Raw genomic sequence first — 26200 nt, forward strand, 5'->3', positions numbered from 1 at the left:
GGCACAGCGAGGCCATGCAGAGCAGACCTGCAGAGAAACCTGCCTGGCAGGAAGCCCAGTGAACTAGGTTCTGCTCTAGCAGTGGTGAGGAGGAAAGGACAACGCTGTGGATGGTGCAGTGCCTGCTCCTGTGATCTACATACCCGTCGCTGTAAGCGGCTGCGGCGGCTGCAGCAGCTGTGGCTGCGGTTGCAGTAGCAGGCTGTGCATATCTGTAGGCTGCATATCCACCCTACAGGAGAAAAGAGAACTGACTTTACAGATACCTCTCCCCCGGGACAGACACACACCTCCCCACCCAACAGACATACAAGTGTAGACACAGGGACAGACAGCAACACAGACACACATGGGAAGAAATGTTTCAAACTGCATTGGTCTTCATGTTATTCCTCTAAAAGGAAATTAAGCTCTAACCAAATTGCTTTCCAATTTGTGACGGTAACAAAAAATAATCTACATAGATAATGCCTATTAAGAAATAGATGTAATTTTGGATCTGTCTTCACAGTGTTTCTTGAACTTTCAAAAAAAAAGTCACAGAATGTTGAGAGAACACTAACAGGAAATGCAAATTATAGAGTTAAAATATGTAACATACTTGGATTGGCTCATTCATTACTAAGAGACTATAGTATACCACAGGAAGGTCTAACCAGATCTGGTCTGGTCCTACCACATTTGTTAAGAAGCTAAGATTATCAGGCAGTATTTAAAAGGAAAGGACAAAGTAGGTCAAGACCAGTGAACTTTATCTTGTGAGACAATGAAGCTTGCCACCTGCTTAAAAAAAAAAAAAAAAGTAGTGTGCTGGGTGCTGGTGGCTCACACCTGTAATCCTAGCAACTCAGGAAGCCGGTTTCTGACGATGGCAGTCCAAAACCAAACTTGTCAGGAAAGTCTGTAGCTCATATCACCAATTAACCAACCACAAGAAAACTGGAAGTGGTGCTGTAGCTCAGAGTAGTAGAGTGCTAGCCTTGAGCAAAAAAAGCTCAATAACAATTCAAGCCCCACGATTGCAAAAAAAGTAGTTGTGACAGACTGTATAGCTTAAAAGCCAAAATATAATTTACCACTGGACCTTTTACAGAAAAGTTTACCAACTCCAATCTACATTTCAGATCCTGGCACATACATGGGGAGCCACTCTAAGCATTTAATGACATCGGCTTTATCTTGCTTTTCCTTCAAAAAGATTGTGTGATTCCTACAGCTTCATTGTAAACTGAGACTTTTCCTTATTTTCAAATATTCTCTCAGCTTGTAATTTCACCTCCATTTATATGAATCAAATATTCAAAAGGTATTATGAATGCCTCAATAATTCATGTCCAGTTTTAGAAAAGACTTCAAAGAGGATCACCACAACCAATGAGCCACAAGATAGGTGACTAACAAGTGGCAAGTCATAATTTCCCTTATCCTTCTAAATTTCCTATTTACACCAAATTCAAACAAAAAATTATTATGCTCTTCCTCTATCAAAATTAAGTGTTTGGTTGGTGCTGGTAGTTCATACCTGTAATCCTAGCTACTCAGAAGATCTAAGGACCAAGGTTTGGAGCCAGCCTGGGCTAGAAAGTCTGTGAGACTATTATCTCCAATTAATGATCAAGAGAGCAGGCAGTGGAGCTGTGGCTCAAGTGTAGAGCCTTGAGAAAAGAAGCTCAGGGACTGTGCCCAAGCCCTGAGTTCAAGCCCCAGGACTGGCACACACACACAGAAAAAGTAATTGATGGGTCATCTGGACACCATTTAAGTCATGAACAGCAGGATGGCATTTTGTTTCTGTAGTCTATGTTTACTTTTCATGGACATCTGAAGCTTTCCACTATTCCTTCTAATATTCAATTCTTTATAAATCTATAAAAGAAATTTCACATTTACTTCTGTGTCACTGCTTAGGATATAAAATAAGTAGCTGCATTTTTCTTTCATTTTGATGGTACTGGGGGGTTTGAACTCAGGACTCCATACTTGCTAGGGAGATGCTTTTTTGTGCTGGTTATTATTCTTTCCTCTTAAGTTGGGGGAGAAAAAGGAATCTTGTAAACTTTTCTGTCTGGGCTGGTCTCAAGCAGTAATTCTCCTGATCTCAGCTAGGATTATAGGTGGGAGCCAGATGAAAACAAATATTTTCTAACGGAACTCTTGCTCTCCTTGCCATCCAATCTAGCAGCTTCTCACTTCTTTTATTTTTATTAAATTTTATTTTGGAAAAACCTATAATTTTATGGGCTACTAGAGCTCTTCACTTTTGGTGTGAGCTGGTTCTGGGGTTTGAACTCAGGGCCTGGGCACGATCCCCGAGCTTCTTTTGGTCAAGGCTAGCATTCTATCACTTGTACCACACAACTCCATATCCACGCCCCCCCCCCCTTTTTTTGGGTAGTTTATTGCAAATAAAGAATCTCATGGACTTTTCTGCCTGGCTGGCTTTGAACTACGCTTCTCAGATCTCAGCCTCTTAAGTAGCTAGGATTACAGGTGTGAGCCACTAGCACCTGGTGTTTTTTTCTTTTATGACTTACGCTTTCTGTAATTGAAGAAACTGCAATGTGAGGGCAAATGTACTCTTGCTTTTTAAGTCTACAGTGTGTGAAGTCATTTGAAGTAGTTTGGAATATATATTAAAAACAACCTGATTGGCTTTAGCAGCTATGTATTTACTTTTTTTTTTGGTCGTGGGGTTTGAACTCTGGGCCTGGGCGCTGGCCCTCAGCTCTTCAGCTCAAGGCTAGTACTCTACTTCTTGAGCCACAGTGCCACTTCTGGTTTCCTGGTGGTTAATTTGAGATACGAGCTCACTGACTTCCTTGCCTGAGCTGGGCTTGAACTGTGATCCTCAGATTTCAGCCTCCTGAGTAACTAGGATTGCAGGTATATAAGCCACTGGTGTCTGGCTTGTATTTAGTTCTTTAAAGTATAATTTCCTACTCATTTACAAATTCTTCTATAAAGATGATGCTACTAAGTATTACCAAACACTGGCAGTAAAATGGTAATGGGTATGAACATGGCAGAAAGTATTTTCCAGGTCTAGTTGTGATCAGTGGTTTCTTGGAATTCCAACCACGTCTATTGGAATGGGCAAGCCAAACTGATCTGGCAAAGCTCTAGATCTTGGTTGCAACAGAGTTCACCAAAGTATTTCTTTTACTTTTTTTTTTTTTTTGCCAGTCTTGGGGCTTGAACTTAGGTACTGTCCCTGAGCTTCTTCTTGCTCAAGGCTAGCACTCTACTACTTGAGCCACAGTGTCACTTCTGGATTTTTCTGAGTAGTTTACTGGAAATGAGAGTCTCATAGACTTTCCTGCCTAGGCTGGCTTCGAACTGCAATCTTCAGATCTCAGCCTCCTGAGTAGCTAGGATTACAGGTGTGAGCCACTGGCACCTGACTTACCTTGGTTTTTATAGGGTTCTAAAGATGACACAAAGCAATACAAGCATTTACTATATAAAGCAAAAGTTGATTAGTATGACTGAATTTTTAGTTGGACCCCAAAGGCTTGATTTTTCATAATATTGAGACTTGCTTTCATTAGCTTAGAATTAAAGCTTTGTAAAAGCAAGAGCAATCTAACATGTGGTCTATCCTTAAACATCTAAACTAATAAAAGCAGTTAATGTTCAATTCTTGCTTCCCTAGGTAAAGTACTACAGAATAGTCTCATTAAAGAGTTCTGAGGCCCAAGAGTCCTCATTGAGGGTGGCTTCAGGCTCAACCCCTGGAAGCCTGAGTAGAGATAATGGGGCTACTTTTAGTATAATTTTTCCAATTACAGCTTTGATCTGGATCCTACAAATTCTGAGAAAAAAAGAGGTTCTAAGTGAGGTACAAAAGGAGTAATTCCCTACAGTTTCTGTGGCCTTCAAGAAGACAGAGGGACCACTTTGTTGAGAAGTTATGTCACTGTTAACCCACAGCATTCCAAATAATGACAACTATAGTAAAGTTTCTTCCTTCCCACTCAGAAGGAAATGGACATTATCCATGGGCTATGGTTTCCTTCTTTTGCAAGTGAATGTGACTTTGAAGTCTGAACTTGATGAGGCTGTTTGTGCATCAAGTGTAGGAAAATAGGGCAGGAATGAACTGTTTTACTGACAATGACAGGATCAAGAAGAATGTCAACACCAAGGGGAAAAACCCAACATTAATATGTTTAAAAAATCAGATAACTTTTCAACCTGGCTACTCTCATAAAGACTTTAGTATGATAATGATACTATAGAGAAGTACTTCAAAGGAGTGCTATGTATAGGATGGACGGGTAATAGCATAATGAAGCAATTCACCAATTACTCCAAATTAAAAAACTCAATTGCACATCATGAATTTATTCTTTTTAGATATTTATGCTAAGCATTTCTGGATACTTAACTGGATATTCAAAAATATAATTTAACAAAATGTGTGAAAAAAAACCCATCTAGGTATATTTATTTCTATTCTGGATTTCAGAGTGCATAAAGATTCCAGGCTGAGCAACTGCTTAGTGCTCATTTCTACCAATAATCTGAAGGTTTTGTTGAACATGAGAACAAAGTGCAGTTTGAAACACCAGGTTTTCATTACTGTTTCTTAAATTTTTCAAAAAGAATAAGGTGGGAAAGGAGTAGGAGAGAGGGTTCAGGCGTGGGGAGGGGATATGGCGCCACATTTATTAATCACATTAAAAACTAAGCATGCCAACATCTGGAGCTAAAACAACCAGCAAAATCACCACGTTCAGACTCAGTATTGGCTAACTCTATCTATCCCAGCATTCTCTTGGGACAGCGGTTTGCCCTAGGCTCTACCACAAGCTCGGTGAAGTACACAGCCTCAATTACTAGAGCGTGCAGCCACAACGACCTGGTATTACGGAAACAGTCAGTCACCACTTGAGTTAACATTCCATACCCTAACGACTGGCCCCTCCCCAGCCCAAAGGAAGAGTAAATCTTGCCCACCCAGCCCTGACCCACACCACAATGTTAATAATTATAACAAGCAGTAACCCATCTGTTATATCAGAGAAGGGAACAGAGACTCCACTGAGAGATTTAGAGTGAGATGTTAACATTTCTTCAGCTGACTGCACAAACAAACAAACAAAAAAAAGAGGAGAAATAATTCATTTGGAGATATGAAGTCATGAATAGCTGATGTGTATTGCTTTTAACCATGCACTGATGCAAAACTGAAGCAACCATTAATAATAAAAATTAAAAAGGACATATGTATTTACACACAATCAGACCTGTTTGATCTGAAGCAGTTTGCAGATTCTATCTGTGTGTGATTTGAAATAAAACAAAAATGGGGATTAGCATGGCCACAGCACACCCTAATGTAGGAGGGCACACACGGACAGCTTTCTGGAACTCTGAGAGCTGCCTAAATTTGGCTGGCTAATCCTGATTCAAATAGATACATGCCCCTTGAAAGGTAATTACTCTCTAATTCTTTTGTAATTCATTCTCAATAACACCTAGGGTTCCCAACTGGAGCAGTCCAATGCTGCATCGCTTCCTATTCAACCTGCCTGACCCACAGTACTCATTTGTCTGTTCATCTTTTGGCAACAACTGCATATTCTGATTTACAATGTTCTTAAATCTTTCCTGCATTTGAAAATTTTATTTTTCAACTACTCTTAACACATCTGTTTTTCTAGTTTAATGCTGTTGCTTTGAGATCCTTTTCTGCAAGGACTTCTGAAGCTGTTAAAGGAAAGCCTCTTTCCCATGCCTAGTGTCATCTCCTTGGGATTCTTACTCTGTGCTGAATCAACTTAACCATCTAGTTAACCTTATACTGTTGCCATAGCCAGCTACAGTATTTTTCCACAGTCTATGGCTGTGTTTTAAACTAGAACAAAATAGAAGAGTTCTAAATGTTGTTCCTCCTGTATCTGAGCTTTATCTGCCTATTTATTAGGTTTAACTCACACTGGTTTTATTAACCTTACACTGATAGACCTTTATCTCATCTTAATTTTACCCTTGCCTTTAATTTCATTATATTTTTGCTTTAGGTTTACATTAAAACAGGACTTTGGTGAGCATGTGATGTCAAGACACCTTCTTTCTACCTGAAAGACAATGACATGTGACACTGAGGAGGAGAGTGTATATTTCAAGACCAGAAGACAAAAATGAAGGCTTATTATCTCCATGTAGTGCATAGATCAACAGAGCAAGGTGAGTGTGTATGTGTGTGTGTGTGTGTGTGTGTGTGTGTGTGTGTGTATGTGTATTTAGGTAGGGGAGGTGAGTAGGTGTACTGACTAAAATCATCAGAGCAGAGATCTATTCTAATTAGTAAGGGTTTAATACTAAGCCTTTTGGAATCACCTCATTTGCTCTCTCTTTTCCCTAATTGCCTCTCCACTCCAGCTGAGAACTACCATTCTGGAAGACATCACTGAGTTCTTATATGGTAATGTGGCCATCTTTGAGTAAATGTAAATAACAGATAGGAACACAAAAACTTATCATTACTAATTTTTTGACTGAGAGATCTATCTACTTGGTAAAGTAGTATTTGAATTTTATCTTAATGTGGTATCCTTGACATCACTTCTGTAATGGATATGATTTTTAATGAATCAAACTTTTCACATACTTACTATTCCACATCTCTCCAAATTAGTTCAATTTCAAAATTGAACTGAGTAGCCACATAAAGTAATTAGAGTAAGAAGTTGTTGGCTTTCCCATCTCACACCCATCTATCAGCACACCTCCTTACAGAGAGTGTATCATTCATTATCCAAAGACATTCACTGATCTACTCAGGTGAGAGGAAGAGAGGGTGAGAAAAATACTCCTTTAGTTTTTTGAGTCCCAGCATATTTAGATTTTTTAACTTCAAATTTACCTAGCATAGTATAGTCCAATTATTACTAGTATTTCATTGTAGGGCCTCTTGGGGGACTCAATTTTTTATTTTATTTGTATTTGTGTGTATGTGTGTGTGTGTGAGTGCCCGGGCACACGTGTGCACACATGAGCTGGTCCTAGGGCTTGAATTCAGGGCCTGGGTGCTATCTCTGAGCTTTTTGCTTAAGTCTAGTGCTACTACTTGAGCCACAGCTTTACTTCCAATGTTTTGGTGGCTAATTGGAGATAAGAATCTCATAGATTTTCTGTCCAGGTTGGCTTTGAACTGTAATTCTCATATCTCGGCCACCAGAGGTGAGTCACTGGCACCCGGTGGGACTCAAAATTTTAAGTCCTATTTGGGTGGAATTCTACTTTCTTCCTTTTCACATTTCTTTCACAGTAGTTACAAATGTCCCTTTCTGCTAAAATCTTCAATATGAAAGACAAGTTTAAATGCCATAGGCAAATGTGGTTAACAAATTACGAGAGGCAGCAGTGATGGGACAGTGCATATGACACGTCTGGTGCAGATATGTGGCAGTGGGACAGGAGCACTTAATTTGGAGAAAGTGCTCTTAATGTGTGGGATGTGACAGTGTGCACTGCTGAGGTAGCAGGGCTTAGATCACACGCTCACAAGTCTTGATTGTCCAAAAAAGCCTCTGTTCCCATCTCTAACGTGGAGCTGGAATGGTTAGTATAATTCAATTTTTTCACTGCAATCCACAATCTGATTGATTGGCAGGTCACACTGGCACTCCTACCTGAGGTATTTTAGCGCTAATGATTGGTTCCTGTAAGACTATTCTATAACAGAACACAGGAAGAGCAGTTCAAAAAACACAGCTGTGGAAGGAAAACAATCATACAAAAAGCCCACTATGGGGCCCACCAGCCTTTTCTTTCCTTTGGATGCAAGCATGCTTTTCACAGGATGAAAATTTGGAGCAGTTTGTTGCCCCACTTAGAAGGTAAATTAGGGTGAACTATGCCTTTTCTACTGGGCAAAAGAGAAAGGAAGAAATAGTAGACACATGATCTGTGAGCCACGTACCCCAGCCCTATCCTGGCAGGTCTTTATATTACTCTATGGACACAGTGCTATATCAAATCTTCACAGAGGACAGTGCTATTAAAGAAACAAAGAAAGAAAAGTGGCTATCAGAAGTTAATGCTTAAGAGTAGAACAGGAAAAGGGATCATAAGAAATCCTCCACAATTAACAATTTAATGTACACAAAACCAGCACTTAACTCTTCTGTCTTGTGTCTTCTCTTCAAGCTCTGCTCTCAGTGTACTTTTTATATGAGATAAAGACTTCACTCATTCTGTCTTAATATGTATTTCTAAGGAAGAAAGAACTAAGCATATATTGATAGACTTTTACAGATGGAGAAAGGAACAGAGAAGTAGACATATTCAAGACAAAACTACTGTGAGTTTTTAAGAAGCATCCTTTGCTCTCTCCCATATGGACTAGCTGGTGTAACAGCTACAGTTAGAGTAGGCTTAACTCAACAATTGCCTCAATGAATGCTTGATTTTCACTAGGGGGCTTAGTAATAATATTGCCACTAAGTACTTTAATCAATAAGAGACCAAAATGTTTTTTGACCAGATTACTGAATTACTGTGAATTACTTGTTTGGTTCCATAAGGTTAGTAAATTAAAATAAATCAAGAGTATTTTCTTGACAGGTTCAGAAAAATAACCTCAATAAAATTTTATGTTGTAAAACAGGGAAATGAAAGAGCCATAACAAATACTCAGTTGGTTGACTTAGCAAGGTGAAAATAAGTGGTATTTATCAAGACAAAACTAGGAAAAATGCCTAAATAAGACACTAGAGAAAAAAACAAACAATTTTACAGATAATTCAAATGGAAAAGCCCACTCTACCATACCAGATTTCAAGAAAACAAATAACATAAAGATGAAATTTGTGAGAATATGGAGAATAATACATATGGTAGAATGTACATAAATAAAAATGTGTATTTAAAAATATCATAAATAAAAATGTGTATTTAAAAAATGTGCAATTTGGTGTCAAGAGTAAAACAAATTTCTCCAATCCTCAAATTTAAATGTGAACATGATGGGAAAAAAAGTATCATTACTTGCCGAAAACATTCTGAGGAAAGATGTGGGTTTTAATTAACATACAAAGAGAGATAATGAAATATGCATTAGGTGTATGAATAATTCTGGGAAGTTACAATCTAGGAAGCATGTCTATCAGGTTAGAGTATTGGACCAAATTGTAAGTAGTTGTTAAGGCATATTTTGAAGGCTTTACTACATAGCACAGGTGCAGAGTCATGTGGACCTTGTAGGACAGCATTACCTGAAAACCTCTGAGTACATTCTGGCTCATCAAAAGGTCCTCTCATAGATACTGGGAAGCTAAAGGTAGAGAAAACATACCTAGGCAATGATAATCTATCCCCACAGAATAATTTGTAAGGACTAATTTTTCTTATAGAATTCTTAATGATTTTGGTGACTAGACTATCTTTACATTCAGAAAATGGCCATTTGGAGAGGTCCTAATAAAAGATTTCAAAATTTAAAAAGCTTTTCCTTTTTGCAGTTTGATTACTTTTAAGTAGTATGTAACAAATCAATAATGGATTTTAGCTATAGCAGATGAATGAATAATGGGTTACGGGTGACTGTGGCTGGTGGAATCAACAAATCCTGTAGGATAATTGAATGACTGCAACTCTATGTTGTTAATTACACTGCTTGTTTCTCCCTGCCAGCTCCTGAGGAAAAGAGACTCGTGGGCTCTGGGACCTTTGAGTATGGATAGGTTTTAAATACAGACTAGTGTCCTCTCATTACTACACAATCTCCACTGGCATTAGTTTCTGTGTTTCTTTCATAGCCTATCTTCTCTATTAGTAGGTAAAAATCAGAAAGCACACCTTCACAAAGTTTATTGCTATCTATGTAAATAAAAGGTCTAATGATCTAAACAGGGATATGAAATGAGAACAGAAGCAGAAACGGTAGAACTTGTACACCAAGGCTAAGCTAGTCCTGTTATTTATGTATGCAAATGATACATCAGTAACAGAAGACTTTAAACCTGCTGATCATCTCAAAGATAGATTAAGAGATATACAGTATATCGTGGGCACAGGGAAGGGAAAAGAATATGTCCAGTAGACTGACCCTCGCAATGATCAGGAAACCCAAAGGCTTAGTTTTTGCACCCAGGGGCAAGCGCAGTGGCAGAGAAGCATGCTTGCATTCTTAAATATATGAATATATATATATATCCACAAGGAAAAAGGAAATAAAAATCAAATAAATTATATTTAAAAAACAAACAAACAAAAAAACCAAAGAAACAGAAAAAAAAAGGCTGGCTTGTCAGGGGATGGGGTCGAGAAGTCCCCGGCGTGTGTACTTACATAGAGGTCAGCACCGTAAAATCCGTCCTGGTAAACCACACTGCAGAAAATCCACACAAAAACAAAAACAAAAAACAAAAGAACAGAAACACATTCCGGTTATTGAGGACGGCAGCATGCACATGCGCTCTACACAGGCAGGTGATGTATGAATATGGAACCTGGGCGTGGGGCCATGGCGAGTCGGTGAGCAAATGTGTGAGTGCACACGTGTGTTACAGAGCTCCAGGACATGCTAGAAGAGCTAAGGGTGTGCAAAACAGGACCAACCACCTGGCTGTCTAGAAACTTTAGAAAGACTAAAATAATCAACAGCACTCTTAGGAGGGCCTACAGTTATCCAAAACCTACTGGTTTGTTAAGATCAACATTTTTATCTGGAGTATTTTTAAAGTTAAGTTTTCCCTAGGAGGAAGTTTTTCTTTAAAGAGCTTACAAAGGGCAGAGGTGGAGAGGGGTTTAACATGAAAAAAAAAAAAAAAAAAAAAAGAATCTCCCCCATCCCCTGTTCCCTGTCAAAAGAAATTCTTTTAGGGCAGGGTCTATATGTAAAGAGTGTTTCAAAATTATGTTTAGTATTTTGTTTTCCATCTCATGGTGAAGTGCAATATTTTTCTGATATCCATACATCACCTGCTTTTTACCCTGCACATTAGACATGCGATAAGATTTGGCTGATCACACAAGCATGCAAAGTATTATTATTCAGCATTTTTAAGAACCAATGCAACACCTGGGGAAAACAAGTCAATCAATTCTGACCAAAGTAAACAGAGAAATGTAATTAAACAAAACAAAACAAAAAACCAAAACAACCAAAAATACCCACAATGCATTGCTTTCACAAGCAGAGATAATGAGCTAAAGGTTAAGGTGATTGGTCCAAGGTCCAAGAATTGAAAGGTGCAGTGGGGATCCCAGATAGTAACAATATAATCCAGAGTGGGAAGGAGTATTGGAAGATTTTAAGGGTTCTTTTTTGAAATGAGAGTATTTGTGGAATTCTCACAACTAATAGCTGAAGCTCTGGGCATGATCAAGGATCATCCCATATTATTTAAAAGAATAAAACTGAGAAGGCAGCTATTTAGAAATACAAGTGTTTACTTCCTGCTTAGACAATGAATTTGTATCAGTCAATACTTTGTCTTTTCTTCTCCTTAAATCCAGAGCAACACTATACACTGTTAGTTTTAAAATATAGATTCCCAACCTTTTAAGCTATTTTGTATATACAGATTTCCCCCAAAGTCTTATTTTTGAGATCAAAAGAATGAAACAGTAGTACAGCTAAAGGATAAAAATTTTCTTCTTCATGTTTATTAGGTAAAGATTTGGCTGTTTTATATTAGCTGATGTGTTTATTTTTTATTCAATGAAACAAGGTTAAGGTTTCACCACTACTTTTTCTTTTATATACAAAAAGAACTACCAAGTAAGGTCACCAAATCATATATTTAACTTGAATACAACATAACTTGTTTCAGGTAGCTAAAGTGTCTCACTTTTATTTTCAATGTCCTTTGCTATATTTATAGGTTAATACTGTCACACCTTGCAGTATCTCAAATATGCTATGCCTTTGTACTATGTAACAGACAAATAAAACTTGTCTTTGATGTTTGTTAGCTAAGTCTTATCAGTTACAGTCTGATATTAGAAAGTAATCTGCCTTCCACTGTGCTAATAAAAAAGATATGTATAATGAGAAGGCTGATAAAATGGAAGGCACTGAGACCAGGTGGTAACAAATTAATCCTTGGCAGTTTCAGTAAGAGGAAATATGCAGAGATTTAAAAATTTTTTCCATAGAGAGGTGCTCACATCAAGAACGAATTCAATTTTGCCTTGAGTCAAGTCACTTAATGGGAATATTCACCTAAATGCTAGAAGAATTCCAATATTCCCTATATTAAATGCTGTAAGGAGACTAGAATACAATAATGATGGGGTTAGTTTACTAGGCTGAAAGCAATTTTAGGCCATTCCCCATAAAATACTGGACTTATTCCTTGCCATCTTCCATGTAAACAGGTGGTTTAGTTTTAAAAAAGAAAATATGAGAAATTAGTGTTCAATATAAAGCAAAGAAACTGATGTGATTAAATACCATATCTGACATTGGTAGAGAATTGACTCAAATTTGGCCAATATACTAAAATGACCTATGCCAAACAGGAATGAATTCAACCACTTTATGAAGTAACTAATGAAGGTTCAAAATAAGGAGAGTAACATGTGTCTCTGAACAGTCTCTCTGCAAATGTGACAGTAAACACTCTTAGATTGAAATGGAAGATGCTTTCTGAGCAGTTTTCCTAACATGTAGAACTTTCAGAAGGTTCATCTTTGTATCATACTCAAATATTTCTTGATAAAACACTGTGCCTTTGTTCACTTCTTTAAAGAGATGTCAGAGGTTGAAGGTCAAAGGTCAAGTTGAGAGAAAAAAGATAAAATTAAAAAGTAAGTCATGGTAGAAGATGGAGATGATGGAATGCATGGAATTTAAATATCTATATATTGCAAATGAAAGTTATTTTCTGAAGCAGTTCCCTTCCAGGGTCTATTTGAGTCTGCCCACTTCAGCATGCATACTTGCCTTGTCTAAAAAAATGCTTTTATTCTGTGGCATGGAGGACTCCTAATCGTATGTCCGTTTGGTCTATGAATGAATGAATGGTAAATTAGTACACCTCTGGGTGAAGCCAATTTTGTTGTCACAAAAGGACTTATGAAAGAGGCTGTTTCCCTTTATAATTTGACTAAGTAGCAGCTAATAAGCTTTTCTGCCACTATTTATATTGCTCCAAAAGATTATAGGAAAACAAAACGAAATCTGTCATAGGCAGAGAAAAGATGAAGAAGAGAAATGTCACATCTTTGAAGAGAAAAAGACCTTGGTATAACTAACTTATAAAAGTCTACTTTTTATAAAAATACACATTTTAGAGTGACCTGGAGAAACAACTAAAAACAAATCTGCCATCTTCCCTCCTTCTCCCCATTTGATAACAAAGGATTTATTTGTTGCTATGGAATCATTCCACTGCATGAGACATCCTCCACACAAAATCAAAAGGTGAAGGATGCTCAGCTGTATCAGCTGTTTACCAGACTCAGTCATCAACTGCAGCTTAATTCCTCCTACTTCTCCTTTACTCCCTTGATTCAATTGGACTTGGTTCATCTTTGAATTAACCTCTTTTAACCTGTTTCCTACAAAGAAAGCAAATCCATTGTGGGTAACTGGCTCTGCTGCTCACCACCCAGGCAGTGAATACATGGGAAGGCACATATGCCAGCCTCTGCCCCAGCACAGGGTGGTGGGAGGGGGAACACAGCAGATGCAGTCTGGTACTACAATCTCCAGCTCCTTTCTTGGTTCTCTGCAGTAGTGTTAATCCACATCCGTGCACTGCTGAGTGAACCATGCCAACACACTGCTAGTAAACACAGGACGGTCTGGCTACTGTCTTAAGCGCTCACCATGAACGTTTAAGGTAGCCAAACAAAGGTTTAGGTAATGAATTGACATTTGGTTACATTCTGATGATGGTGTATTTTAGTTCTTTCTTGCCATCTATTCCATGAATTTGAACATATTCATTATTCATTTTTGTGGCACGGCAATGTCCCAGAAGTTATGAAAAGACCATGGCATTCTGTTTTAGTCCAGTTGCTTACTGTAGAAACACAGTGATTTTGGCATCTAACACTTACCCTGGATAGGCGGGGATGGCTGTTGGAGGTACCGCTCGGACTGCACCATATACTGTCCGCCCTCTGCCCCTCAGATGGGCTCCTCTGAAAGCGGCTGCCGTGGTGGCTGCAGTTGGGTAAGGGAAGCCAGGAACTAAAGGGAGACCCAAAATATGACAGAAATTTCAATCTACATTCTACAGCAGGTATACACTCACAGCTTATGAAATAATTATGGAAAAGATGGAAATCTTTCCTAAATATACAGCATACATACACTTCCTAATCTGGGCCTCAGAGTCACAAAGAAATGGAAAGAGATCCAACATGAGCAAGTGACCCATTTCATGCCTCATTCATCACAAATCTTCAATGAGTTTACTGTTTCCTTCCCAATTTTGCCATTTCAATGTAAGTTGATAAGAAATGAGTAAGAAGCTCTGAAACTACTGCCATGGTAAGATTTAAGGCTTTTAATTTCTGTGACAGTTTAATTCAAATAGATATAAGCTCTTTCACTAGCCAATTATTAATCTTGCTTCCAAACATTATTATATGAATATAATTATTCCTTAAAATAATGCTCTTCTTGTATTTTACAAGGTGTGCCAATTTCCAAGGCACATAATAGGGTTTAGACATTCTGTTCATTTGTTAATGCCATCCCTTTTCTAAAATATTTTAATCTGAAATCTAAGTTGAGAGGTAAAGCATTCCTTCCTAATAACTTGTGTCCTTTAAGAGGTGGACATTTTCTAAGAGCCTATTTCAAAGGGTGCCTTGTTTTAGAAAGCACTCAGAGACATTGATTCCACATCCACTGACTTGTTTAGGTATGCCTTCTTCTGTAGTAAAAAGGTTCAGGTCAAAGTGACCTTAGAGACAGTAAGAGAGCTGCAAAAAAATCAAGAAAATGGGTGGTGGTGCTTTGATGGGATACACCACTGGGAGGAAATAAGTAATACACTTTTCATAGGCTCATGTCTTTTAATTTCCTTAGTAGCAAGTACAAGAATATTCTTCATACTCTTTTTTCCTTCTTTTTGTTCTGGTTCTTGGGCTTGAACTCATTACCACTGGAGTCAGGCCACACTTTTCCTTTTCCAACTATTTTTGTTTTGTGCCAATCTTAATATTTGGTTAGGAAGATCCCAGAGGAGTATTTATCACTCCTCTTAAGAGTATATCTTGGCCAGGTGCTGGTGGCTCACGCCTATAATCCTAGCTACTCAGGAGGCTGAGATCTGAGGATCTCGGTTCAAAGTCAGCCCGAGCAGGAAAGAATGTGAGACTCCTATCTCCAATTAACCACTAGAAAACTGGAAGTGGCACTGTGGCTCAAGTGGTAGAGCGCTCGCCTTGAGCTGAAGAGCTTAGGGACAGGCCCAGCATGACCAACAAAAAAAAAAGAAAGAAAAGAAAAGAAAAGAAAAAGAATATATCTTTAGGCTGGGTGCCCATGGCTCACACACTTGTAATCTTTGTAATTCTAGCTACTCAGGAGGTTGAGATCTGTGGATCAAGGTTTGACTTATTCCAGGCAGGAAAGTCTGTGAGATCTTATCTCCAACTAACCATCAAAAAGCTAGAAGTGGAGTTATGGTTCAAGAGGTAGAGCATTAGCCTTGAGCAACAAGAAGTTCAGGGACAGTATTCAGGCCCCAAGTTCAAGCCCCAGGAACATGAACAGGAACACACGAAACACACACACACACAGACACAGAGTATATCCTTGCCAGTTATATATTATTCTAGGAACAGAAAAACCCCAGCCAATTAGCATAACACTGTTTTTAGACACAAGAGTTAAAGCCCATGCCAGGTCAACATAGGCTACTTACTGATTAAAGGAATGTAGGTGTTGATACCCCCTCTTCCTGATAGGGGCACAGCCGCTTCATTGCCAAGAGACACATCTGCTTGAAAGCTGGATGCTGGGGACATTAAAAAAGATTTAAAAATTCAGAAAGATGATCAAGGAATAGCCAAATGAAAATCCACAGATGCTGTTATAGTTAAACAGCACAAATGGAAAATGTAAATACTACCTGCATATAACTCAGGGCCATATACAGCTCCAACTACTGGACTTAATTTCCAACCTAGAACAGAAAAGAAGGCAGTGAACTTGAAAGACTACAGAAGAAAAGTGATCAGTGCACATGAAGAAGGCTTCACACATCTGGGCTGTCAACTCCTTTAGAATGCCAGTTTGAAGTAAGACATGAGAGGGCAATCACCTAAGCATAGTTGGAGGGATAATGAGGTAGGCATGGGTACATGTGAAAAAAAAAGGAGAGAATGGGAAGGAAGGAGGAAGATGGAGAGTGAATGAGAGGAGGAAGCAACAGAAATAAACCCTAGGGCTTTGTGGAGGTTCTCTTATGGCCCTACCCAAATGATTACTCTGAGTTTTGAACAGAAAAGAAGGCAGAATGTGTCATCTAGTAGGTACCACATGACACTTCAAGTTCTTACACATCATTTTACTATTGCTTACTACTGCTGTTGTTTCATAAAAGTATCCTTTGACTGAATTAAAATTTGATCTGGACCTTTGACTCCAGGTTCAATTATACCATGGCAAGTTTTCTGAGTAAAGTGAAAATCCCTTCCCATGGTACTTCACTGGGGTTCACTGTGTAAAAAAGGGAAGATATAATTCAAGGCATATCCTCAACTTCAGTGTGTGGTTATTAAGTAATATGTGTGTGTGCATGTGCACATGCATACCAATACTGGGGCTTGAATTTAGGGCCGCTGCTTTTTCCTTTAAGGTTGGTGTTCTACCAGTTGAGCCTTATCGCTACCTCTGGATTTTTTGCTGCTTAACTGGAGATCAGTTTCTTAGATTTGGCTGCCAAACCTGGATCCTCAGATCTCAGCCTCTTGAGTAGTTAAGATTATAGAGGTGAAATATTGGAAGTGGAGCTGTGGCTCAAGCGGTAGAGCCCTTGCCTTGAGCTGAAGAGCTGAGGGATAGCCCAAGCCCAGAGTTCAAGCTCCACGACCGACCAAAAAAAAAAAGAAGAGGTCTACAGGTGAAATACTGTCACCTGAGGTTTTTTTTTTTTTTTTTTTTTTTTTTTTTAAAATAATGGACTTATTTAAATTAAACAATTTAAATTAGGTAAAGGGCTGATGTCAAAAATTTGCTTCTAGACTTTGCTATTCTGAAAATAGGATGGAAAAAAGAAAAAGCTAACTCTATTAAAATTCCCAGATTTTATTTAACTAATTTTTTGGACAGGCTCTACTACTGCACAGGCTGGCCCATACTTCGAATCTTCTTGACTTCGCCTCCCAAGTGCTAGTATTAGAGGTATGCTATTTCAATCTCCCTTCTTTCACATGAATTTGCTTGTTATGTACTTATTTTACATGAAATTTTGACAAAATCTGGGTTCAAATCATATTTGAATTGCAAAAGCATGGCTGTTTTGCAAGTCAAATATCTAAGTTACACAGATAACAAGTGATTCCAACAATATGAGAACACTGGTTAAGAATTCACCAGAAAGCTCACAGCATACAAAATCTTTTCTTCAGCCATTAATGGAGCAGATGCAGCAGTTCTTGTTTTCTTGACTATCAGGCTTGAATATTAATGTAGAGAAAACTCAAAATAGTCTTCCTGCCTTACCAATGGTACTATTACATCCTAAGCATTCCCTTTAAATTCTTTTTTTTTGGGGGGGGGGAGGAGTCAGTTATGGAGCCTAGGCATGGTCCCTGAGCCTCTCTGTGTTCAATGCTAGTGCTCTACCACTTGAGCCACAGCTCCACTTCCAGTTTTTGAGTGGCTAATTGGTCTCACAGGGACTTTTCTGTCAGGCTGGCTTTGAACTGTGATCCTTAGATCTCAGCCTCCTGAGTAGCTGGGTTACAGGTGTGAGTCGCTGGCACCAGGCTCCCTTTAAATTCTTACAAAAAATGTTAATAACACTTTGCATGTGTTTAGTTCTGTACAATTTATAATGGATTATCCCAGATGCCACTGACTTTCACAATACCCAAACAGGGTGAGAAGTACTATATTTGCAGCTTTCAGTAAATACTACAGTTCTCTGGGTCTTATTTGCTCAGTAATAAGGTGAGAGGTTTGGGTTTTAAAGGTTACTAAAAAGCATTCTGGTGCTAAAATTCTGCTGTTGCTAATTTATAGTTAAGCAAATAGAATCAGACAAATAAAGAAATTGGTACAGTCATAGAACCAGATATAAATTAAATCCAGAGAAAATTTCTGCCTTCTGAAAAGTAATCAAGGGCTTCTTCTGGATCCAAAGGAAAGGTAGGGTGTGTGTGTGTGTGTGTGTGTGTGTGTGTGTGTGTGTGTGTGTGTGTGTGTGTGTGTGTGTGTGTGTGTGTGTGTGTGTGTGTGTGTGTGTGTGTGTGTGTGTGTGTGTGTGTGTGTGTGTGTGTGTGTGTGTGTGTGTGTGTGTGTGTGTGTGTGTGTGTGTGTGTGTGTGTGTGTGTGTGTGTGTGTGTGTGTGTGTGTGTGTGTGTGTGTGTGTGTCAGAAATTCAGACAGAGAAAGAGAGAGATAGAGACAGAAACAGAGACAAAGAGGGATGAATTAAGGAATGTATTAAGGTATTAATACATTAAGGAATGTATTAAGGCACTCTACTACTCAAGCCATGTCTCTTTGGTTTTGGTTGACTTTTTGAACAAGGTCTCATTTTTTTTTTTTTTGCCTGAGCTAGCCTGGACCACAATTCTATTTATGCTTCCACTTATAGCTGGGATGGTAGGCATGGGCCACTATGCCCCATGTTTTTATTGATTGAGATGGAGTCTCTCAAGCTTTTTGCACAGGCTGGCCTTGAACCATCATTCTCCCACTCTTAGCCTCTCAAGTAGCTAGAACTACAGGAGTAAGCCATACTATCTAGCTTATATTGTGCTTTTATCAAAACTATGAAATATGTATATAGTAAAAAAAAAAAAGAACTTACTATAAAAATAAAAACCCTGCAAGAAACTTTTGTTAATAGCAGTAAAAATGAGAAACGTGAGGGAGGCAGTGATTACCAGGATTATACCATTGATAATATGCTGATACATTTTTATCATCAGTCTAAAAAGCTAGTAGTTAGGCAACAGTGGTTCATGCTTCTAATTCTAACTATCAGGAAGCTTGCCTTTCAAAGCCAGACTAGGCAGAAAAGTCCATGAGACTCTTATCTCTAATTAGCCAGCAAAAAGTTGGAAATGGAAGTGTGGCTCAAGTGGTAGAGAGTACACCTTGGGTGGAAAACTAAGGGACAAGGCTGGGAATGTGGCTTAGTGGTACAGTCCTTGCCTTGCATGCATGAAGCTCTGGGTTCGATTCCTCAGTACCACATCAACAGAAAAAGACAGAAGTGGCGCTATGGCTCAAGTGATAGAGTGCTAGCCTTTAGCAAAAGACGCTCAGGGACAGTGCCCAGGCCCTGAGTTCAAGCCACAGGACTGACAACAAACAAACCAACAAAAAGCTAAGGGACAGTGGCCAGGCCTGAGTTTAAGTTGCAGTACTAGTGTGTGAGTGTTTTCTCTCTCCTCTCTCTTCTCTCCTCTCTCTCTTCCCCTCATCTCTCTCTCTCTTTCTCTCTCTCTCTCTCCCACATGCACATAACATTCCTACTTAATAAAGTAGTAAAGACTGAACACTAATACCTCTTTACCTGATTTAAGATTTTACTAGCACACAAGACCACACTGTAGACCAGTAGGTTCAGACTTTTGCAGACAGAGTGACTTAGCATGAGATAGAGTGACTGCTTAGCATGCATGGGGCTCTAGGCTCAATTCCCAGTAAAACAAAGGGAGGATGAATGGATGGAAGGATGAAGGTAAAGGAGGGGACAATGGGCTAAAGATCTCAGCTCTTGGCTTCTTTGGTTTCTAATTTTTTTCATCCCCAATTTGCAAAACTACTGTGTACTATAGGTTAAAGTTATATTTCTATCTCATTTAGAGAAGAACATAAATTCAAATTACATTTGACAGATGATCAGTAATTCTACTTATGTTAGAGGAAATTATTCCTAGAAATTTCCCTTCTCAATGAAAACCATTTATACATCTTACTCTATAACTTACAATCATAGAATGGAACACTGTATACTACCTGTAGCTGTTATTCTTAGGCCTTAAGGAAAAGCAAGAGATCCTTCTAATGTCTTCCACTTGTGCTCATTTGAGGAGGGATCAATAGGAAAAGCAGACTTAGTGGCCTTTCAGGGGTTTTAGGAACAATTGCAACATGTTACAAAGGAGCTCCACCAGCTGAAAAAGAAGGTACTCCAGGGCACCTAATTTGTTTTTTGTTTTTTTTTGGTTTTTTGGGTCCGGTTGTGGGGCCTGAACTCTGGGCCTGGGCGCTGTCCCTCAGCTCTTCAGCTCAAGGCTAGCGCTCTACCACTTGAGCCACAGCACCACTTCCGGCTTTTTTCTTTTTGCTTATGTGGTGCTGAGGAATCGAACCCAGGGCCTCATGCTTGCAAGGCAAGCACTCTACTCCTGAGACACCTTCCCAGCCCCAAACATTTTTTTTGTCGGTCATGGGGCTTGAACTCAGGGCCTGGGCACTGTCCCTGAGCTTTTGTGCTCAAGGCTAGTGCTCTAACACTTTGAACCACAGCCCCACTCCTAATTTAGTTTAATAAGCAACCTTGAATGGGATGCTTGTGCCATGTAGAAAGTAGAAGTTACCAAGAAGAAAACACTTCAGTAACTAAAAAGATTGGCTTAAAATTCTAAAGAAAAAGTTTATAGGTAAAGAGAACACTTCCATGTAAATTAAATAAACAGATTCTATGAAGTCTATGAAAAATCCCTATGTTTATATGAGTATAAGTGACATCCTCTGAAGATGATTTGTAATTTCTTACCATTTGCATATGGTGTGACCATCTTCTTATTGGTCATTACACGTGCTGTAGCATTATTAACCTAAAAATAACATGTAGAAAAAGGGACAGGGAGGAAATAGATTACATTAGCAAATATGAATTTGCTCATTTAGTAACACAGTACTTAATTTAAAACGTAAGTTGCTGGTAGCATTGATTTAGATAATATAGCAATACAAAATATTTATGTAATAATTTAAGTGCTTGTTAAATGAGGCTAACAAGAGTAAAATGAAGTTTCTTGGTTTCCAAGTGGAAAGCTATGACTATTTTATCATTCAATATTCCAAAGGAAAAATACATCTTTTTATAGGAGTCTCTGTGTTAAGGAAAATACAGAAACAAAATAAAGAGGAAACAACTATATTTGCAAATTAAATTTTAAGTTCATTAGTAAAACAGGCTTGCCCCTGGGTTATAAAGTAGGTTTAAAGAAAAATAATGAAGTAAGTTTCACCTGTCCTATGTTCTGCATTGTAGACATTTCTTTAAAATTTAATGAGATTAGAAAATGTAGGAACTTCATTCCCATATATCAACAGTACTTAGGGCTATTCTAAATTTTCTAGACTATGTGGCTTATTCATTTAAGAGTTATAAATCTTCAGAAGGACTTTTGAGTAGGCACTTAAAAAATACGTGAACTATAAGATAACTATTTTGTTTTATGGTTCACTCCATCTTCATCACAAAGTACATATTTGCTTTCTCTAAAGCAGGATGAACAATCTTAAAAACATAGCAGATATGAATGAAGATGAGGAAGCTTTGAAGCCAGAACACTTCAGGCTGCCATTGGGTAAAAGCTCTGGCCAGGAGAGGAAAGCCTCACCATAGACTTAACTATATAATATGTTGACAGGTCATAAGAAATGTGTACTTTAAAAAGCGTTATTTTGCATTGTGTAATATACATTGTGCCAGATTTTTGTTATGAAGGCCAATTTCAGACAGAAATAGAATTTAAAAAATCTTCATGTGTTATTTAAAATTTGTACAGTGATCACCCTTCCCATGTGAGGACAATTTGAAACTCCATTTGCTCTAGTTTGACCTCCAAAAATATAAACATTTCACATTTACAAAGAATGAATGGGAGACAGCAGTGATGAGACTGAGATGGCATGCAGTTCACACACACACACACACACAACAGAAGAAAGGAAAAACAATCAGTTTTGGAAAGAAGGGAGAAAGGAAATAGCGAGATTAGAATAGAGCAAGAGCTTGAACCAATTGCTAGCGCAGAATGCAACCAAGCAATTAAAAGGAAAAATAGCCAGAACCAATCAGAAACCACCAGTCAGCGAGAGACCAATAGCGGAGTGAAACAGAAGGGAAGGGAAGCTAGAATAGGGAAAAGGGCAAGAGCAAGAGTTTGAGCAAAAAGAATAATGGGCTAGGGAAAAATAAGAGAATGTGAGGAAGGGTGTTCCAAGCAGGAAAAGAACTATCAGGGTAAAGAAAATCTACCAACAGTGGTTTGGGAAAAAGGGAAAGTGGGAAGGAAATAGGGGCAGGAAGTGCATTAATAAAACCAGCCAAACTGGAGTTCAATAACTCTGAGTAAGATGTGCAAGGGGATAAAAATCACCATGAAGTCAGTAATCAAACAGCTCAGACTGCTACAAAACAATATGTACATCCAAAGTCCAGGCGGCATTACTTAATAGCATTGAAAATAAAAAGGAGGGGGAAGGAAAAGGAAGAAGAACAACAAGTCAAATCACATTTTGTAGTGTTAATGTGAGATGGCAGATGGACTTTTTCTTTCTTAATTGTTTTGTAATTACATTTTAAAAAGCTTCTTCTCTAGTGCTTTGGTTTCACTTACCGCCAATGGGCACCATCGCCAGCTTTGTGTATAGTTACCATGGAAAGAGTGAGTCAAGTGAAGGGCCCTAAATGCTAAACCATTGGAAAGGGGGAAAAAAGCAAAATATGCAAACATCTTACTCAAATGGTGGCTTTTATGTTTAATACTTTTAAAAACTGGAAATGGGGAAAGGAGCCAGTTAACCTTCAGTGCATTGATATAAAGGGCTGGTGAACCCCAGGGGTTCACACGAGCAACCACAGCACACTAGCCAGGCGGCCATCAAACCCTCTTCGTTGAGGATATTAACTGCTAAAATTCTTGTGGTAAATATAAAATCTTCCTGAGTTTTGGTTTATCTTCCCTCCCCACAACCTTTACAATCATCTATTCCATGCTATCATCTATTCCACATACACATGGAGGCGAACTGGCCTCCCAAGAGAAAGAGGGTATTGGCTGGCCACCTGATTCACTACAGAACACAATGTTAGAAGCAAGATAGTTCCAAGACATTTTAAAAGTTAGCTTTCTTTTCTGTTTTTTTTTTTTCTTTTAGGTCTTATTGTAAGAATTCAGAGTCTTGCAAACTGAAGCAAAGGAAAAAAATCAAGGAAGCAGAAGGATGAACATTTTGGAAGGGGGAAAACGTAAATGGAAAACACATACACACACACACCACTCTCTCTCTCTCTCTCTACTAAAATCCCAAACAACCAAAAACAGGGGAGGTGGACAGAAGCAGTTGTTTTTACATAGTTGAGTGCAAGAAGGTGAAGAACAGAGAGATGCAAACACACACATGTGCGCACACACAAGACAGGGTCCAAAAGTGAAATAAGTGAGGTAATACAAAGAGAAATAAAAATGGAAACCAGAAATTGAATTATTGAAGACATGCACCTCGATTTTACGGCCCTCTACCACGGTGCCGTGTAATTTCTCCCTGGCCCTGTCTGCATCAGCACTATTCTCGAAAGTTACGAACCCGAATCCCTGCATGCAGCGGGAGAAGGGGGGGAAAACATGCACATCGTTATATTGAAATACTGATCTCTGGTATATAGAGAAACATTACAGTATGAAAGTGACATCAGCAACAACTCAGCAATACTCTCAAAGTCACAGTTTTGGTTCATGCATATTTTGTAAAGGGAAATTAAACTCAGTAACAGAATAAAGAACTGTAATGATAACAGTAATTTAACTAACAATAATAACAATAAAATAAAATAAAATATAAAGCATGTGAGGCCAGACCAAAACTAAGGCATTAAGTTACTCGGATCAAACTATTCAACCAAGAATCTACATTTTTCAATTCCTATCTTTCCCAGTTCACAATGTTAGTTAACATCCCCAGTGTAATACTAAATGTATTAAACTCACCAATACTGCAAGCCTGTTACTGTTCACTGACTTCTACAAAAAAAATCTAACATTAACATTAATCATTTGTACAGTGAGATTTTTAAAGGATGTTCCATTATTTTATCCTTACTACTTTGCCTGTTATAATAGTAATAATTTATGAGAGAGAGAAAGAGAAAGAGAGAGAGAGAGAGATAGAGAGAGAGAGAGAGAGAGAGAGAGAGAGAGAGAGAGAGAGAGAGAGTGTGTGTGTGTGTGTGTGTGTGTGTGTGTGTGTGTGTGTGTGTGTGTGTGTGTGTGTTTTGGTACTGGGGCTTGAATTTAGGGCCTGAGAGCTGTACCCCTTAGTATTTTTGTTGGTATTCTACCACTTAAGCCACACCTCCATTTTCAGCTTTCTTTCTCTTTTTTCTTTGTTGGTTAATTAGAGGTAAGAGTCTTATGAACTTTTCTGCCTGGGTAGATTATACTGTCTCCTGAGTAGCTAGAGAGTCTTGATGTATAATTCTGTAGTTAGCAGGTATGGAAGCAGTGAAGATATTATATTCTAATTTTTCTTTTTTTTTCTTTTCTTTTTTTAAAAAAATTTTTCTATTGTAAAGATACTATACAGAGGGTTACAGTTACATGAGTGAGGTAATGAGTACACTTCCTCTTGAGCATTGTTACCCCCTCCATTGTTTTCCCCCTACCATCCCCTCCCTCCCTCCCTTCCCCAAGTTTCTTTTTTTTTTTTTGATTGTGATTAAGTGATTACTTAATTTCCGGTAATTCACAGTATTGTGGAATAATGATGCTCGTTTAAAGTCACAAGTTCATTCTAACTTTCCTGGAGCAAACTGTCTATCACAGTCTGTAATATATAACGGTGCTCACATATTATATACCATATATGTGATCAGCAGCATGGGGATATTTGGTAGTGGTTCAACCAGATGAGTGGGAGTTCTTTGTTTCTTAAGTCCTGTTAGTTTTGTCATATCACCTAACATTTTGGATTTATCATCCACTTATCAGGGTTTTCTTTTCTTTTTTTGTTTGGTGCCAGTCCTTGGGCTTGAAGTCAGGGCCTGGACACTGTCCCTGAGCTTTTTTTGATCAAGTCTGGCACTCTACTACCACTTGAGTTACAGCTCCACTTCTTTTGGTGGTTAACTAGAGATAAGAGTCTCATGGACTTTCCTGTCTGAGCTGGCTTCAAAATGGCAATCCTTAGATCTCATCCTTCTGGGTAGCTGGGTTTATAAGTGTAAGCCACTGGTGCCTGACATAATTTCTCTTCAATGATAATTTTAAATGGTCAGATTTGCACATTAGAGCAAGAATATGTTAATACTGAATTTCAGAAAACTGCTAACACAAATTTACAAACATTCTAATCTGGATTATTATTATTATTAGTGATTTTCCACATAAGGAGAAAAAGGCAATGGGAATGAGATCTACATTAGTGACACTAGCCATACATGAATCAATAAAAAATACCAGAAATAATAGAGCTGCTATATTGAGTTGGGATTCATTTCATTTTTCCATTTCATTTGTTTAGTAGCTACTACCCAAATAGAATGGAGCTCATTATGTAGACAAATGAGGAGATCAGGGAGTTAACCTGCTCCCCTGTTCACATTATTACCTTACCTCCTTTAACATGAGCAGGATCTCATAAAACTTCATTCTTCATCTTCAACAACTACAGGTTGATAAGAAATTTCCCAAGCTGTTTACATTTGCAGAGTAGCAAATACATGGGATTTTCTGGAAAGTCATCTCCTAACAGCTTCATTGTCCCTTCCTCGCTAGCATGTTTTTGTTTTTGTTTTTTTTAACTTTTCTACTGTAGGATAACTTAAAACCATTTATTTGTTTGTTTGTATATTTTCCAGTCCTGGGGTTTGAACTCAGGCACTGTCTCTGAGCTCTTTGTGCTCAAGGCTAGCACTCTACCACTTAAGTCACAGTGCCATTTCTGACTTTTTCTGAGTAGTTTATTGGAGATTAGAGTCTTCACAGACTTTCTTGTCCAGGCTGGCTTCGAACTGTGATCCTCAGATCTCAGCCTCCTGAGTAGCTAGGATTACAGGTGTGAGCTACCAGAACCTGGCTAAAACCC

The 26200-nt window shown here is 38.4% G+C and overlaps 1 protein-coding gene across 24 annotated transcripts in view; it reads right to left on the reverse strand.

The window, feature by feature from the left end:
* Positions 1–26200, reverse strand: part of LOC138821975 (RNA binding protein fox-1 homolog 2) — a 245481-nt gene that overhangs the window by 7248 nt on the left and 212033 nt on the right. For 6 of the 24 annotated variants that reach the window (XM_070014447.1, XM_070014446.1, XM_070014464.1 and 3 more), the window contains 8 exons: positions 23620–23712; positions 20880–20940; positions 16050–16103; positions 15841–15935; positions 14023–14165; positions 10300–10339; positions 5008–5084; positions 144–232 (listed from right to left, as the gene is read on the reverse strand). In XM_070014447.1, the coding sequence (XP_069870548.1) occupies positions 144–232; positions 5008–5084; positions 10300–10339; positions 14023–14165; positions 15841–15935; positions 16050–16103; positions 20880–20940; positions 23620–23712 (652 nt within the window). Of the gene's footprint in view, positions 1–143; positions 233–5007; positions 5085–5249; positions 5282–7640; positions 7684–10299; positions 10340–12720; positions 12965–14022; positions 14166–15840; positions 15936–16049; positions 16104–20879; positions 20941–23619; positions 23713–26200 lie in introns of those variants that run through there. The other 18 variants (XM_070014458.1, XM_070014456.1, XM_070014470.1 and 15 more) reach the window with 11 other exon arrangements.

This window comes from Dipodomys merriami, unplaced genomic scaffold, assembly GCF_024711535.1.
Source record: "Dipodomys merriami isolate MVZ:Mamm:240054 unplaced genomic scaffold, mDipMer1.0.p SCAF_97, whole genome shotgun sequence".
Lineage (NCBI taxonomy): Eukaryota > Metazoa > Chordata > Mammalia > Rodentia > Heteromyidae > Dipodomys > Dipodomys merriami.